The sequence below is a fragment of the Elephantulus edwardii genome, unplaced genomic scaffold (assembly GCF_000299155.1).
Source record: "Elephantulus edwardii isolate Elephantulus edwardi_28Jun2011 unplaced genomic scaffold, EleEdw1.0 scaffold00473, whole genome shotgun sequence".
Taxonomy (NCBI): domain Eukaryota; kingdom Metazoa; phylum Chordata; class Mammalia; order Macroscelidea; family Macroscelididae; genus Elephantulus; species Elephantulus edwardii.
This window is the reverse complement of record NW_006400223.1, coordinates 300,904-317,727: the sequence shown is the minus strand read 5'-3', so window position 1 is coordinate 317,727 and position 16,824 is coordinate 300,904. Positions and strand designations below refer to the sequence as shown.

The 16,824-nt window shown below is 39.0% G+C and overlaps 1 protein-coding gene across 1 annotated transcript in view; it reads right to left on the bottom strand.

Annotated features, from left to right (window-relative positions):
* Window positions 1-4,249: 4,249 nt before the first annotated feature.
* The window catches only part of TRPM1 (transient receptor potential cation channel, subfamily M, member 1), a 172,483-nt gene continuing 159,908 nt past the window's right edge, over window positions 4,250-16,824 (bottom strand). Inside the window, exon 27 of the mRNA XM_006902938.1 lies at window positions 4,250-5,489. Coding sequence (XP_006903000.1) covers window positions 4,250-5,489 — 1,240 coding nt within the window. The remainder of the gene's footprint in view (window positions 5,490-16,824) is intronic.

Here is a 16,824-nt window from a genome sequence, read left to right as displayed (position 1 = left end):
AATTCTTACAAAATCCCACCAACCTCAGGACATATTGTAGTCCAGAGCTAAACAAAGTATCAAACCATCAAGTTGTTTAGATGTCACCACATGTCAAATCAACTTGGATGAAAATATTAAGCCTCCTGGGGTAGAAAACTAGAACTTAGAGTTAAGGGGAGAAATCTCTCCAGGTGTCAGAAGAAGGGGGGCTATCTAATAGGAAGGTGGAGAATGCCCGAGACCAGCTTTACCTATTTCAGGCCAATTGTTAGAGGGTTAGAAATTCTGTCTTAACATGAGAAATTCACCCCACCCCACCCCCCAACTGTGGTAAAGGTCACCATAAATCAAGATTTAAGAATGAGGTGAGATAGAGTGGCTCAAACATACAGTTGCAGTGTGATTGTTCTGTTGGTCTAGCCCATAAAGTACAGTGCTAATCAAAAGGCTGTGTCTCTGGCAATTTGAATCCACCAGCTACTTCTCAGGAGAAGACTGGACAGTTCTCTGCTATTGCAATTTACAGCCTTGTAAACCCAGAGAACTTGATGGTCTCTATTAACAATAAACAAACCCAATGGAGTTGCTGTGAGTTGGAACTCACTGGATAGTGGTGAGTTTGAGTATAATTGACTAAATGATCTTGATATCAAACAAGCAACTGTTATGGGGTGTTTTTTAAATGCTATTTTCCGTTAAATTTTAATGTCCCACCAACCATGCAGTAATGTCCTGTCCTCCTCTATTGTAAATTCATCCCAGTTTATTCTAAATTGATTATCAAGATCTTGTTCTCATTTTGAGGAAAATGACTCAATCATAGCATCTTTGGCTTCTTCCACATAATTGCAGTGAGCTGTTTCTGAGTAATGAGCAATGATTTTTCCCTTTTTTAAAATTATGTTTTATACTGATTTGCATACAAAGTTCATAAACATCATTTTTCACACCGGACCTTTCCCCTTTCCTTTACCAATCCCTCCTTCCACCCATTAAACTGTGCAACCTTATGTTAAAAGCTCCCCTCCTCCCCACATGCTTTACAATAAAGGTCCTATACAGTATTCATCTTTATAAGATTGTGTTAGTTCACTTAGCATAATACTCTCCAGTCCCTCCCATATTAGGTAGTAATTTAAAAAATATCTTTGCCCCTATGTGCTGCATAGTATTCTACTGTGTGAATGTACCATAAATTCTCAATCCATTCCACTATGTTTCGGCATTTGGGCTGTTTCCACATTCTGGCTATGGTGAATAATGCTGCTTTGAATATTGTGCCTCAGTTCTCATTTTCTCAGGGTAAATTCCAAGCAGTGGATTATCATATGGATCAGTAGATATGCATAGGTAATTTCTATGTTCAGTTTTTTTTATCCAAATTTCCTTCCCCCCCCCAAATATCCTTTTAATAGGTTGGTTTTTTTTTTTAAATTTCCTACTAGTTTATTTACAAACTTCGAATACATTGTTTTCAAGAACAAATTCTTTCAATTTCCCTTACCCTTCCATCCATCAAATTGTACAGTCCCATGATTAATCTCCTTTCCCCCTGCACGTTCTCATCCCTCTGCTTCCATCCCTCTTGGATCATTATACTCATTCTACAATAATGGTTTTATACAATATTTATCCTTGTGGGACTGAGTTAGTTCACTCAGCATAATGCTTACTAGTCCCTCTCAAGTTAGGTAATAATTTACAAAATCATTGCTCCTGCATGCTGAATAGTATTCCACTGTGTGAATATACAATAATTTCTCCATCCAAGACCTCCTTTCTCGCCACATCCTCTCCAACATTTATTACTTGCTGCCCTGTTAAACTTTGCCACTGCTACTAGAGTAAGATGGTATCTCATTGTGGTTTTGATTTGCATCTCTTATTGACAGTGATTTGGAGATCTTTCCCTTTCTTATTCTCTCTCTCCTCTTTTGTCATCTTTTGGCAGTATGATGGCCTGCATCTCAGCTGAGAATCATAATCTTTTTCCCCATGATCAGCACCTTTTTTGACATACCCCCCCATCCTTATCACTACTAATTCCTGGACATTTTATCCAATGATTCTTTCTGGATATGAGGTACTTAGCTGGTGTAAAGGTTCTGAGTAATTCCAAGCAAGAAGCTGTATATTTTATAGTCCTATTGAGAACTTCTATGCAAAGGATCACAAGTTGTGGCTGACTCACAAGAATGGGAATCCCAGAACATTTGCTTCTGTTAATGTGAAACCTATACTTGGACCAAGAGGCAGTCGTCAGAACAGAGCAAGGAGACACTACATGGTTCAAAATCAAGAAGGGGGCTTGTCGGGGATGTATTCTGTCTCCATATCTTTTCAATCTGTATGCAGAACAGATCATCTGAGATGTCAGGCTGTATGAAGAGGAATGTGGCATCAGGATTGGTGGAAGAGTCATCAACAACCTGCATTATGCAGATGACACAACCCTGCTTGCTGAAACTAAGTAGGACCTGAAGAGCTTGCTGCAGAAGGTCAAGGACTGCAGCCTCCTATATAGATTGAAGCTTAACATCAAGAAAACAAAGATTCTCACCACTGGGCCAACTGGCAGCATCAGTATGGATGGTGAAGAGATTGAGGTAGTTAACAGTTTTAGTTTACTTGGCTCTACAGTCAACACTCTTGGTAACAAGAGCCAGGAAATCAAGAGATGAATTGCATTGGGAAAGTCAGTTGTGAGGGACCCCTCAAGAGTTCTGAAGAGCAACAGCATCAGGCTGGAGACTAAGTTGTGCCTGATCCAGGCTATAGTCTTCGTAATTAAATGCTACGCATCAGAGAGTTGGACAGTGAATAGGGATGATAGAAAGAGAAATGATGCCTTTGAGCTGTGGTGCTGGAGAAGAATGTTGAATATACCATGGAATGCTAGGAGAACAAACTGGTTTGTCCTGGAGAAGGTGAAGCTGGAATGCTCCTTGGAGTCAAGGATTCTGAAGCTTTATCTGACACACTTTGGGCATGTTGCAAGGAGGGACTGGTCCCTGGAGAAGGACATCATGTTTGGCAGGGTGGAGAGGTGGCAGGAGAGGAAGACCTTGGATGAGATGGATCGATTCTGTGACTGGAGTGATGGGAATGAGTGCATTTGAGATGGCTAGGTTGGCACAGGATAGAACGGCATGTAGGGCTCTTGTACATAGGTTTGCTATGAGTTGCAAGTAACTTGATGGCCACAACAACAACAACATTGAGACCTTATAAGAGATGCTCTTCCAGAATGGGGAAAGCACCTGGCAGGGTTTAATTCTAACCTCTGTGAATGGTGATGATCTGAACTGTAGCCAGAAAAGACCTTTTTTTGCCTTTCTCTGCCATTTTTTCTCATAGACAAGTGTGGTTTTGGAGTTTAGCTTAAGAGTTTCAAGGAATATTATCCCCATGCATCCCTGAGTGGAGGCTTTTTAGAATACTGGTCGGTTATTTGTTTAAAGGTAAAACATAAAAAACCTTGTATCATCAGCCGCATGCTCTCTCCTGTGATTGTTGACAATTCCCACTTAAGTTTGTGTTCTTTAAGTTTCAGCTATTGAGTTGTGTAATTATATAGATAGAGGAACAATAAATTTTTATTTACTCTCAAAAACTATATGACAACAGGAAAATAAATATTAGATACTTTATTTTTATACATTAACAAAACTTAGTTATTAAAATTATTAGGGTATAATGTTTGATCACTTTGTGCTTTTTCATCATGTAAATTTCAAATAATAAATATTCACTGAATTTCTTAATAAACAGTTTAACAGATTGTAATGGCTAAAGTAGGAGTAGCAAACTAAACTACTGTTCTTTGAATGTGACCTACAAAATACGATGTTTATGTCTTATTTATACTTCCTACTTCTTGCACCTCATAATTTTCTTTTTCTCTTTCTCCTTTTTATTTTCTGAGTTTGTTTTTTCTTTAGTTTCTTTTTCTTGTATATGCTTTACTTCACAAGTGACTGTGTATTTATTTCTTAGGTTGTTTAGTGGCCTTCTGAAATAAAGAGTGGAATATTGATTTAACTTGTTTTGAATATTGCCACTTTCATTTTCTCCAATTCCAACTAAATTTCTTAACACTACTAACAAAGTTTTAAGTTTACTAACTTTTAAGTTTATAGTGCATTATGTTTTAAATTCACACTAAATCTAAATTAAAAAAAATGATAATGAAAGATTTATGCTAAGTGGCTAGAAGAGCCCTGTTTAGTAGGTCTGATTTTAAAGTCAAAGCAAAGCACATTAGCATTCAGTCTGTGGAAGCTTTCTCTTGCTTAGCCTTTTGTCCTTCTGTTGTTATTCCAGATACAACCATCAAGTTAGTCGCACTGCTGGCAAGTCCTGATCGGTCTAATTTACACTGCATGGACTTAGCAATCCTAGGATGGCCATGCAGACTTTTTGACCTCATAGATGGGAATCCAAAAGCTTGATGTGGTTTCACAGACAGTAAGTTTTCCTTTTCTGTTCTGTCAGTACCAGCTAGGGGTAAGAGAGAGACTTGAGAGAATCTTTTAGAAACATAACTTTCAGCGTCAGTACCTGCATACTGTTCTTTTTGCTCAGCTTGCACTGCAGCTTCAGACACAATAAAGGGAATATCTGTGCTACAAGACCGTGTGATCTTTTGAACTTGACATTTCCATTCTGTTGTCCATTGTTGTACTGTAGGGGGCCCTGTGTGGTCCAGCATTGAACTGTATTTTGCACTCCAGTTGTTAACCCCACTGACCAGCTTTCCTCCATGAGAATACACAAAGCTTTTGGATTTCATTGTTTTAGAAGTGTTGAAAGTGTCATCAGGGTGATAGTGGGTAATTTTTTTTTCTTCCGAAGGATAGGAAACAATGCCTTCTTCCTTTGTCGTATCCACTGTTAGCTGAGTGCTTTGAAAATCTGGTTTATTCTGTTCTTGTATGTTATCTATTTGATCAGTTTCTTCTCTTGTAAAGTCTGCCTGCATTCCATCATCCTCTCTTGAAATCCCAATGTCTGGACCTAATTTTGGCTCTGGTAGATTCTCAGAGTTGTCTGATGTAAGTCTACTGCTGTCTGGTGGGCTTGGGCTAGGTAAAAGGTGATGGCTGTCCTGATGCTCAGGCACCAGATGGATTTTTGTGTCTTTTTCTTCCTTTGTGCGGAAAGAACAAGCTTTTTTCATTAATTTTCTTGCTGGTGACATGGAGAGAGAAGTATCCTCATACAATAACTCTTCTCCATTAAAATGGTATCTGTACATGCTGTAGCCATCAGCACTGTTGATACTACTTTGCCTTAGAAGAAAAGTTGCATCACATTCAGAAGAAGCTCGAGATCGTGTCTGTATTAGGTCAGACTTGTCAATTCCGGCAAGATTTTCAAGAGCATTCACCATTCTGCTAGATAATTCTTCTAGTTGACAAAGTCGAAGGTCCACAGTCTGTAGGGAAGCCTTCATAAAGTTTTCTCTTTCATTGACTTCTTCAAGCCTCATTGACATATTTTCAACTCTGGAGAATACAAAGCATAGATTTATTAAAATGATATTAACTATATATAAAAAACAAAAGATGGTGTTATTGGTGTATAAATTTTCAGCCTTTTGAGAATCACAGACTTTGAGCATATTTTCCATCTTCATATATTCATTTCTGATATTATTATGAGTGACTTCACAAAATAATTGAAATGATTGTTAATGAATATGGTACTTACTGTTTACCAGCTGTTGTTCTAAGTATCTTAAATGGATTTATTGGCAAGTACTAAGTGAAGTTTTTGTTCATAGCTTTTTGAATTCTTACAACAGCCATAGAGTGTAGGTACTATTGTAACATCTTCATTTTACATATACAAAAAGTAAGTTAAGGAGAGTGTAAGAAACTGCTGCTAAGTTGAGAACTAGATGTGGCTGCACATAGTCTAACTCCAGTATTTGTTTCAGCCTTTGTCTCTTAACTGCTTCTAATGAAAAAGAAAAATACCAGCATTTCATATTTTAGGTTTTGACTATGGTTATAAACAACAAATGCTTACATAATGACAAAATAAATAATCTTCCTTATTGGAAGCTCAGGGGTTTTTTTAATGCCCTGAACTTCCAATAAGGAAGATGATTTATTTTGTCAAACCCCAACTGTCAATAATTAAATATAGATTATTGATTTAAGGACAATACCCAAACTCATTGCTGTCTCATAGCAACCCTGTAGGATAAAGTGGAATTTCCCTCAGGTACCTAAGGCTGGAACTCTTTACAGAAGCAGAAATTACCTCTAATGGAAAAACTGGTGGATTTGAACCACTAACTTTTTGATTAATGGTTAAGTGCTTTAGTCACTGTACCACCAGGGCTACATTTAGGCACACTGTCACTCAGCTCACTGCTGTCCAGTCGGAATCACCTTCCAGTGGAAATCACATGAAAGGAGATTGTCCATCTTTCTCCTGTGCAGCCATAGGTAGCTTCGAACTCCCGGAGAATCTCACTACGAATGAAACCTCAGAGCTCCCTTAAGGATCAGTAAGTCATTTAATTGTCTGAAAAATACCTGCGACTCACTGCGACTCATAGCGACCCTAGTGACTTTAAATTTCTCATTTTATTTAATAAATTAGCATTGCCTTGGTATGGCCATACAGTATAAATTCTGTCAGACTGTGTATCTCTATTCTTATTTCCCCCTCCCTGCTTTAAATTCTAGAAGATTAGATGAGAGATTATGAAGCTATAGTGTACCCTGACCAAAATCTGTTGGTAAAGATTGTGTCTTGTATGTAAAAAGTGTGTGCCATGTTAATTGCTTCACATGATCTATGAAATTTAACTCTTAAGTGTCCTGGCTTCTAAGTGGGGTCATGGGAGATCTGTTCTGGAAAGTTCTCATGTGAGAGTAAACCCTGATTCTGTTAGGGGCTTACTTTCTCCCATTCTTATGTTGGGAATATAAGAACTGTCTCTAGAGTCCCTTGCTATCTCTCATCTGTTGGTGTGTCTTCCTGTGGTGACTGGTCTGTGGCCATTATGCTGGTAGCTGTGCCACTGTTATTTCAAAGGCCAGCAGCGTCACCCATGGTGGGCAGGGATTGAAGGAACTTCTGCTGAAATCAACCATGAAGAAAGGCCTGCCAATCTGCTTCCTAAAATCATTTGAAAACCCTAAAGGGATTTTTGTCACAAGGGTTTTTTATTTATTTATTTTTTTTTATAGTGTTGGAAGATGAACCCTCTAGGTTGGAAGGTACGCAAAATACACAATTTCACAATGGCTACAACAGTGAACTCTAGCCTACTGGTGACCATAAAGATAGTGCAGGGTAACATTTCATTCTGTTGTGCATGGGGTCACCAGGCGTTGAAGTGACTCAATGTAGTTAGCAATAGCATCATTTGACTTGCAGCACCATCTGATTCTACTAGGTTTCTATGAGATATTTGCTGACTTTTCTACATAACCTTACATAGTTCCTCACTTACTCACTTTTCTTTTTTCCTCTCTGGTCCACCTCAACACAGAGTGCTTCCTCACTGTGTTGTTTCCTGGTGGCATTCCCTGCCATGCTCACTTCTCTGTGCTGCCCTGTTGTTGTGTACACCCCCACCCCCACCCCCCACCATGGGTTTTCAGAAGCAGTTCATCAAATGGGAGGAGACTGCCCATCTTTCTTCGCAGAGCAGCTGCTAGGCCACCACAGCTTCCTCTGTGCTGCCCTGCCTGACTGTATATGCTCCAAGTCCCTGCTGTTGCTTCTGCTACTGCCCTACCCTATGTTCTTCCCGCATTTGCTTTTGCAAATTCTATGTTTGTTAGACACATTGAAAATTGTGTTCTGATGTGTGGGAGGGTTCTTGACCTCTATCCTTAAACATCTCTTTTTTTAGGAGAGAAGACTATATGTCCGTTAGGAAACCACATCATTTGAGCAGCAAGGGTCTGGCTTTCTGGAAGTTTGCCACCAAGAGGACCAGTTCTCCCTGCCTGAAACGTCTTGCTTATCCTCTTTTAAATATCCCACGGTACAAGTTCAATGAATTCGGTCTTCTCTGGAATTTCAGGGATCAGCATAGACTCTATTAATTATTCATTATTTTTAGTTAAACTTGTGTTTCTCTCCCCCAGCCCACCACCCCTGCTCTGGTGGCCTGGAGGCAAGAAGCTCTCTTGGCCAAATGATAGTACGAGGCCACCAGCAGCTCCGCAGGAGGGTGGCCAGTCTCCTGTGTGATTAACTGCTTCTGAAAATCCGTCAGAGGCTCAGCTATGGATCAGTTCCGACACTATGTCTTCGAGTTGCTTGTGACTCATAGCGACCCAATATACAACAGCCCTAAACCCTGCTCTGTCCTGTGCCAATCGCACTGTCTCCAACACTCCCACCCCAATTACCCCACCTCATAATAATTGCTCTTTTTCACCCCAAATCTATTACTCCTAATGATCTGTGTTTTTTTAAATTTTGTTTTATTAATTTTAATGAACATTTATATAGATTTTGGATTTCTATTCATTCATTGTTGCACTTTTCTCCCTGCCCATCCGCGCCCCCAGTTCACTCCTCTCTTTGAAAAGTAAAAGAAAAATTCTTTCATTGGTATACAATCCCCCCACCCCCTCCCCCCCTACTGCCCTGAATACACTCCTCTGTGAAACCTTAATTCTTGACTCTTGTGATAACCATAATACCCTATTATATATCACTTTTAAACTGTTCTTTCCCTCATCTGTTTCAATGCAGTATACTTAATTTATCCAGTTTTTCTCAGTCTTACCCCAACCCTGATGTCAGTCCCATTCTACAATAGTGGTACAATGAAGTATTTGTCCTTTTGTGACTGAAATATTTCACTCAGCATAGTGTCTTCCAGGGCCACCCTTTTTGAATAATATTGCATAAGTTCCTTGTTTTTCAATGCAGCATAGTATTCCATTGTGTGAATATACCACAACTTCTCTACCCATTTGTTTGTTGATGGGCATTTGTGTTGTTTCCAACCCCTTGCTATCGTGAACAAAGCTGCAATAAACATGGGTATGTATGCATGTATCTGCTTGGATGTTGGTTATGGTCTCTTTAGGGTATATCCCCAGTAGTGGAATTGCTAGGTCAAATGGTATCTCTATTTGCAACCTTTTGAGAAAGCGCCACACCACTTTCCACCGTGGTTGCACCATTTTACACTTTCACCAACAGTGAATAAGGGTTCTAGTTCTCCACAACCTCACCAGCATTTGTTGCTTGCTGTTCTGTTAAATTTTGCTATCCTAACTGGGATGAGACGATGTCTCATAGTTGTTTTGATTTGCATCTTTCTTAGTACTAGGGATTTTGAACATTTCTTCATGTGCTTGTTGGCCATGTGAATGTCTTCTTTGGTGATGTGTCTGTTCATATTCTGTGCCCATTTTTCAATTGGATTATTTACCTTTATCTTGTTGTGGTATAATGATCTCTTTTGTATTAAAAATCTCACTTGTTCCATAACAAAGCTGAGATAGTTTAACCTGCACTGCATTAATTTGTAGCTGCACAGAAACAAACTGGTACAATGCTGATATGTATCTCTCTACTCCTGTACTGATTCAGTTCTCAGACTCAGTGGTGGGAGGTTAAGGCAGTGTCATTTTATTCTATCACTACTTCTCTGGTTGCCATCAAGTTGATTCCATGAACAGATCTATATTTCATAATATTTTCAGTGGCTACAATTTTTATTTTATTTTTTTTAGTGGCTACAATTTTATATGTTAATCACTAAGTCTTTCTTCTGATGATGTACTTTAACTGCCAATTTTGTATTAGGAATGGAACATATTAACCACTTTCTCATTTAGGCATTCTCCCACTCTACTGCTACTACCTTCCCATTCTCCCTCCCTTAGTTAAGGCTGAAAGAGTGTTTCATATTGTAGTTTAAGCCAAGACATTGCCAGATGCTGTTTCAAGCTTGATGAAAATAGTTATGAGGAGTAGCTATGCCAAATATGGAGGGTTCTGGAGGATAGCCCAAATAAGGTGGTGCCTCTTTGGTGGTTCAAATCCATAAGTGGTTCTGTGGGAGAAAAATGGGCAGTTTCCTCCCTTGCAAATTACAAGCTCAAAAAACCCTTGGGGGGTCAGTTCTGAGTGGATTTTGACTTGGCAGCAATAAGAATGATGAAATGTTAAACACAGGGAAGTTATATTATGTTTTTATAGTGAAAGGGGAAAGACAAATTGCACTTAATTTCACTTATATCTGAAGTCATTAAAAAAAAGACAAATGATGATCTCTTTTATATGCTAGCTATGTTTTATGATTTTCCACAGTTACCTAAAAGGTATCTAATAGACCTTGACATCAGTACAAAGAGTGATTTACATTTCAGATAGGTAATGACAAATGTTTGGGAACCAGTTTGAGAAGAATCCCTTATCTGTTTACATTGAATGGCAGGAAAACTTAAAAGTGAAATGGAGAATTTATGATGATATAACTCATAGTGAGATTGGATTTATTTCCCCAAAAATTGTTTATATTCTTAGCCTTAACTTCAACTTTCATTTAAGTGCAGAGTGAAATATTGTTTTAACACACACAAAATAGAATTCTATACTAAGTATTCTGTAGGTCTAAGTGATTTGCTTTACTTTCCCTTTAAAGATGATTTCCTCTTAAAGGCATATTTCTGTTATGCCATCTTTTAAATGTTATATTTTGTCTACAGAAGGTCAAGGACAACAGCCTTCAATATGGATTAAAGTTCAACATCAAGAAAACAAAGATTCTCACCAGTGGGCAGATTGGCAGCATCATAATAAATGGTGAAGAGATTGAGATTGTTAACAGCTTTAGTTTGCTTGGCTCCACAATCAACACTCTTGGTACCAGCAGCCAGAAAATTGAAAGACAAATTGCATTGAGAAAGTTTGCTATCAGAGACCTCTCCAAAGTACTGAAGAACAATGATGTCAGTTTGGAAACTAAGGTGCACCTGGTACAGACCATAATCTTGGCAATTACTTGCTATGCATAAGAAAGCTGGACAATGACTAAGGATGATAGAAGGAGAATTGATGCCTTTGAGCTGTGGTGCTGGAGAAGAGTATTGAATATACCATGGACTGCTAAGAGAACAAACAGGTTTGTCCAAGAGAGGGTGAAACCAGGCTGCTCCTTGGAGGCAAGAATTCTGAAGCTTCATCGTACATACTTTGGACTTGATGAAAGGAGGGACCAGTCCTTGGAGAGGGACGTCATGCTTGGGAGGGTGGAGGAACAATGCAGGAGGGGAAGACCTTCTATGAGGTGGACTGACTCAGTGACTGGGGTAATGAGGGTAGATGTGTCAGAGAGAATAAAATTGGCACAGGATAGAGCAAGGCTTAAGGTTTGTTGTACAAAGGGTCGCTATGAGTTTTAGGCGACTCGATTACACATAACAACAACAACATCTTATTTTTTTAAATTATCTTCAAGTAACTTGACTTTTAAATTTTGCTGTGCAGTTCTATAGATTTTAAAAATAGGTATAAATATTTTAGCCATTACTGACAGTGGTTTAGTGTACAGAATGGTTCCATACTCCACACCCTAAACTCCCTTATGCCTTTTAATCATAACCTATGGTATCCACTTCCGTAATAGATTGCCTCTGGAAACCCTATGAACCTGGAGAAAGCATGAAATCCACACCAGTGTTGAGAACTTTTGTTCATAGGGTCGCTATGAGTCACCTACGACTCAACGGCACTTACACAACAACAACACCCTCTGTTCTAAGCCCTTGGAAACCAACTGATCAGTACCTATTACTATAGTTTCTATTGATTGCTTTTTCCTTTATGGGACATATCTGATTGATTCATCCTGCAGAGGGTTAAACTGGGATGCTCCTTGGAGGCAAGGATTCTGAGGCTTCATCTGACATACTTTGGTCATGTTGTAAAGAGAGATCGGTCCTTGGAGAAGGACATCATGCTTGGGAGGGTGAAGGGCAGGCGCAGGAGGGGAAGGCCCTCTAGGAGATGGATTGATTCGGTGACTGGGGTAATTGGGATGAGTATATTGGAGACAATGGGATTGGCACAGGACAGAACAGAGTTTAGGGCTATTGTACATAGGGTTGCTATGAGTTGCAAGCAACTCGACGGCACATAACAACAACAACAACATGTTTCATTAGTCTTAGCAAACACTGGACATTTTTAATATAACATGACAACTGTAGAAATAAAATCTGCCAGGTGCTCCATGGGAAAAGGATGAGCAGTCTCCTCTCTTGCAATTTACTGCTTCTGAAAACCCAATGGAGAGTCAGCTATGAGTCAATTCCAACTCACCAGCACACACCAACAATAATATCGAACCAGTAGAAGCTTTGTTGGCTTAATGGGTAAGGAGTTACACTTCCAACCCAAAGTTTCAAATCTACCAACTGCTCCAAGGGAGAAAAAATGTACAGTCATCTCTCATGCAATTTGTATTCTCTGAAAACCCACTGGATGGTCAGCTATGAATAGGTTTCAACTTTATAGCTTTAAGTTGGGGGTTTTTAAATCACAACAATATTGTAAAGAAACAAGCATGTTCCTTTCTCTGAAGAATCTTCTATTCCATTGAGAATTTTAAGCATTTGCATCTATAAGCAAAGTACAGTCCATAGCAAACCATCAGATTGCAACTATTTAGCTCACAGCATCAAATATCTTCTCTTCATCTGGTTGGGTTCTAGTCAACTAAACCCTAGAATTTCACAATCAGGTCCAATGGGCATCATTTGCAAACTCAGGATTTCACACATCCTAAGGCCTCAAATTAATTTTAGTCAACAAGTCAGGTGTTCTCATGTCTCCTTGCTCCTCAGACCAGCAACTCTTCTTATCTTTACATCTAGACATGCTAGGTCAATGCTAGCAATGAAGCACTGCCAGTCTCAGCCTGTTTCTTCATTGCTGTATGCCTCCCACTTCCACTCTGCAAGGTGACCTGAGGGAGCATACTCACAAGATCTCTAACTTCTGATCCTGGAAGAAGGCTTTTGATGGGCACTGGCTTTACCCTTTCTCAGTGTATCCAACTGCTTGCTTCAAGTTTAAAAAGTTTTAGTCTCAGTCTCTTTCTCCCTCTCTTCTTTTTTATCTGCCTTTCTTTCTTTCAAATGTAAATCTCTTCACTCAGCAGTCTGAAATGGGTTTCCAAATCCATTTAATTGCAAATCTCCTAGCTCAGAGTGTGGTGTGAGGCTTAATTTATTCCCAAACTAAGTAGCCATGCTATCTATCAATTTCTACTTTCAACAAGCATTTTATTGGGGAAAATCTTCCCTTTTAGCATATCTAATCAAATAAATGAAAGACTCAGGTGTAAACTCTTTCCATAATCTACAGTACCCACATTTTTATTTCTGCCAAAGCTCTTAAAAAATACTACATAGTTTTGCTTGTTGTTAGGTGCCATCAAGTGGGCTTATCACAGTGACTCTGTGAATAGATCTTAACCTTGCCCTATACTGCACCATCCTTATCATCCGTGATGTGCTTGAGCCCATTGTTACTAACACTGTCAAACCATATTGTTGAGGTTCGCCCTCTTTTCTGACCCTCTACCTTTCCTAGCTTGATGTCTTTTTCACAGTCTAGTTCTTCTTGATAACATGCTCAAAGTTATGTGAAATGGAGTTTACAATACTTGCTTCTCAGGGCAACCTAATTTGTAGGAAGAAGTTGAAAATACCAAGAGTTGGATCAGGCACACCTTAGTCTTTAAACTGACATCTTTGCTCTTTAGTACTTTGAAGAGGTCCTTTACAGCAAATTTTCCTTTGGCAGCAAATGCAACACGTCTTTTGATTTCATGCTGTTACCATGGGTCTTGCAATATGTCTCCTGATTTGCTAATTGCTGGTTTGATGTTGTTGTTAGGTGCTGTTGAGTCAAGTATGATTCATAGCGACCTTTTGAACAGCAGATTTGGTACATGTCTAGTTTTCTTTTTTATTGTGATTTTAATGAAAGTTTACAGAAAATTTGGATTTTCGTTCATTCTTGTTGCCCTCCCTCAGGTCACTTAAAAAAATCCCCCTGTTATCCTCCTAGTCTATTTTGCTATGCACCTTTATTCTCGACTGTTGTCATACAAATAATGACTAGTGATATATTCCTTTTAAACAGTTCTTACCTTCGTCTGTTCCAATGCAATGTTTATTATATATCCACTCTTACTCTATTCTCCTTCCAACTTCTTTTCATGTCTGACCTACTTTATAACAGTGGTGCTATGCAATATTTGTCCTTTTGTGACTGAGATATTTTGCTTAGCATAATGTCCTCTAGGGCCCCTCATGTTGTGTAATATTTTTTCAATGCAGTGTAATATTCCATTCTGTGAATATGTTGTGGTTGTTGTTATGTTCCATAGAGTTGCCTGTGACTGATAGTGACCCTGTGTACAACAGCCCTAAACCCTGCTCTATCCTGTGCCAATCTTATTGTCTCTAAAACGCCTATTCCCATTACCCCGGTTACTGAAGTAATCCATCTCATTGAGGGTTTTCCTCTCCTTTGTTGTTCCTCCACCCTCCCAAGCATGACGTCCTTCTCCAAGGACTGGTCTCACCTTGCAACGTGCCCAAAGTATATCAGACAAAGTTTCAGAATCCTTGCCTCCAAGGAGCAGCCTGGTCTCACCCTCTCTTGGACGAACCTGTTTGTTCTCCTAGTACTTCATGGAATATTCAATACTCCAGCACCACACACAGCTCAAAAGCATTGATTCTCCTTCAATCATCCCTAGTCATTGTCCAGCTTTCTTATGCATAGCAAGTACGTGCAAAGAATATGGCCTGGATCAGGTGCACCTTAGTGTCCAGACTGACATCATTTTTCTTCAGTACTTTGGAGAGGTCTTTGATAGCAGACTTTCCCAATGCAATTTGTCTGTTAATTTCCTTAATCTTAGTTTTCTTGATGTTGAGCTTCAATCCATATTGAAGGCTATTGTCCTTGACCTTCTTTAGCAAACGCTTCACATCCTCCTTAGTTTCAGCAAGCAGGGTTGTGCCATCTGTATAACATAGATTGTTGACAAGTCTACCTCCAATCCTGATGCCACATTTCTCCTCATAGAGCCCAGTCTCCCAAATAATGTTTTGCATATAGAATGAAAAAGGTATGAACAGGACACATTCCTTGCATACACTTGTACACCATACATTTTCTATCCATTCATTTGTTGGTGGGAACTTGTATTGCTCCCATCTCTTGCTATTGTGAATAAATGCAGCAATAAACATGAGTTTGCATATATCTCTTTGAGTGGCAGTTCTGGGGTTTTTTTCCTACTAGTGGAACTGCTGGGTCAAGTGGTATTTCTGTTTCCAACTTTTTGAGAAAGCACCAAATTGCCCTCCATAGTGGTTGCGTCATTTTATACTCCTACCAGCAGTGAATAAGGGTTCAAATCCCTCCACTACCTTGCCAGCATCTGTTATTTGTGGCTCGGTTGAACTTTGCTGCCATTACTGGGGTGAGAAGATACTCAATTGTTTTTCTGTTTGCTATTTCATTTATTTCTGCCCTAATTTTTATAATTTCCATTTTTTAGAGGGTGTGGATTTTCTTGATCTTTTTTAACTTGTTGGAGATGCTAAAGAATCAAATATCATTATTTTCTTCCCTTTTGATTTCTTTGCTTATTGCAAATTGACCTCTGCATACTGCTTTGGCTGTTTTCCAGAGGTTTTGGTAAGTTGTGTTTTCGTTGTCATTCGTTTCAATAAACTTTTATTCATTTTTCATTTCTTCTCTGATCAACTCCTATTCAAACAGGGTATTTTTCATATTCCATATGTATATTTTTTCCTTTTAATTGTCTTGTTATTAATTATTAATTTTGTAGCATTTTGATATGAGAAAATGCTTTGTATTATTTCTAAGTTTTTTAATTTATGGATACTTGCTCTGTGACCTAAAATGAGATCGAATCTGGAGAATGCACATTGGAAAACAAAGTATACTGTGCTTTTTGGGAGTACATTGTTGTTGTTGTTGTTATGTGTCGTCAAGTCGCTTGCAACTCATAGTGACCCTATGTACAACAGCCCTAAACCCTGCTCTGTCCTGTACCAATCTCACTGTCTCCAACACACGCACCCCGATTACCCCGGTCACTGAATCAATTCATCTCATAGAGGGTCTTCCCCTCCTACACTGTCCCCCACCCTCCCAAGCATGATGGCCCTCTCCAAGGACTGGTCCCTCCTTACAACATGTCCAAAGTAGGTCAGACAAAGTTTCAGAATCCTTGCCTCCAAGGAGCAGCCTGGTTTAACCCTCTCTAGGATGAACCTGTTTGTTTCTTAGGAGTCAATGGTACATTCAATACTCTTCTCCAGTACCAAAGCTCAAAGGCATTGATTTTTCTTCTTTCCTCCCTAGTCATTGTCTAACTCTCTGATGCATAAAAATTGATTGCAAAGACTATGGCCTGTATCAGGTGCACCTTAGTCTCCAGAGTGACATTGACTTTCAGTACTTTGGAGGACATTAACCTATATATATCTATGAGATCAAGTTGGTTTATTGTGTGGTTTAATTCTTCATAATCTTTGTTGCATTTCTTTCTGGTATTTCTATCTTTTCTTGAGAGTGGTATATTGAAGTCGTCTACTAATATTGTGTTGTTGTCTATTTTCCAGTTCTGTTAACATTTGCTTCATATATTTTTCAGTTCTATCATTTGGTGTCATCATCTAACATCAGCTACAATATCTCTAGTACCACGACCTCTTCTGAAACCAGCCTGGACTTCTGGTAGTTCTCTGTTGATGTGCTGTTCCAGTCGTTTTTGGATAATCTTCAGTAAAA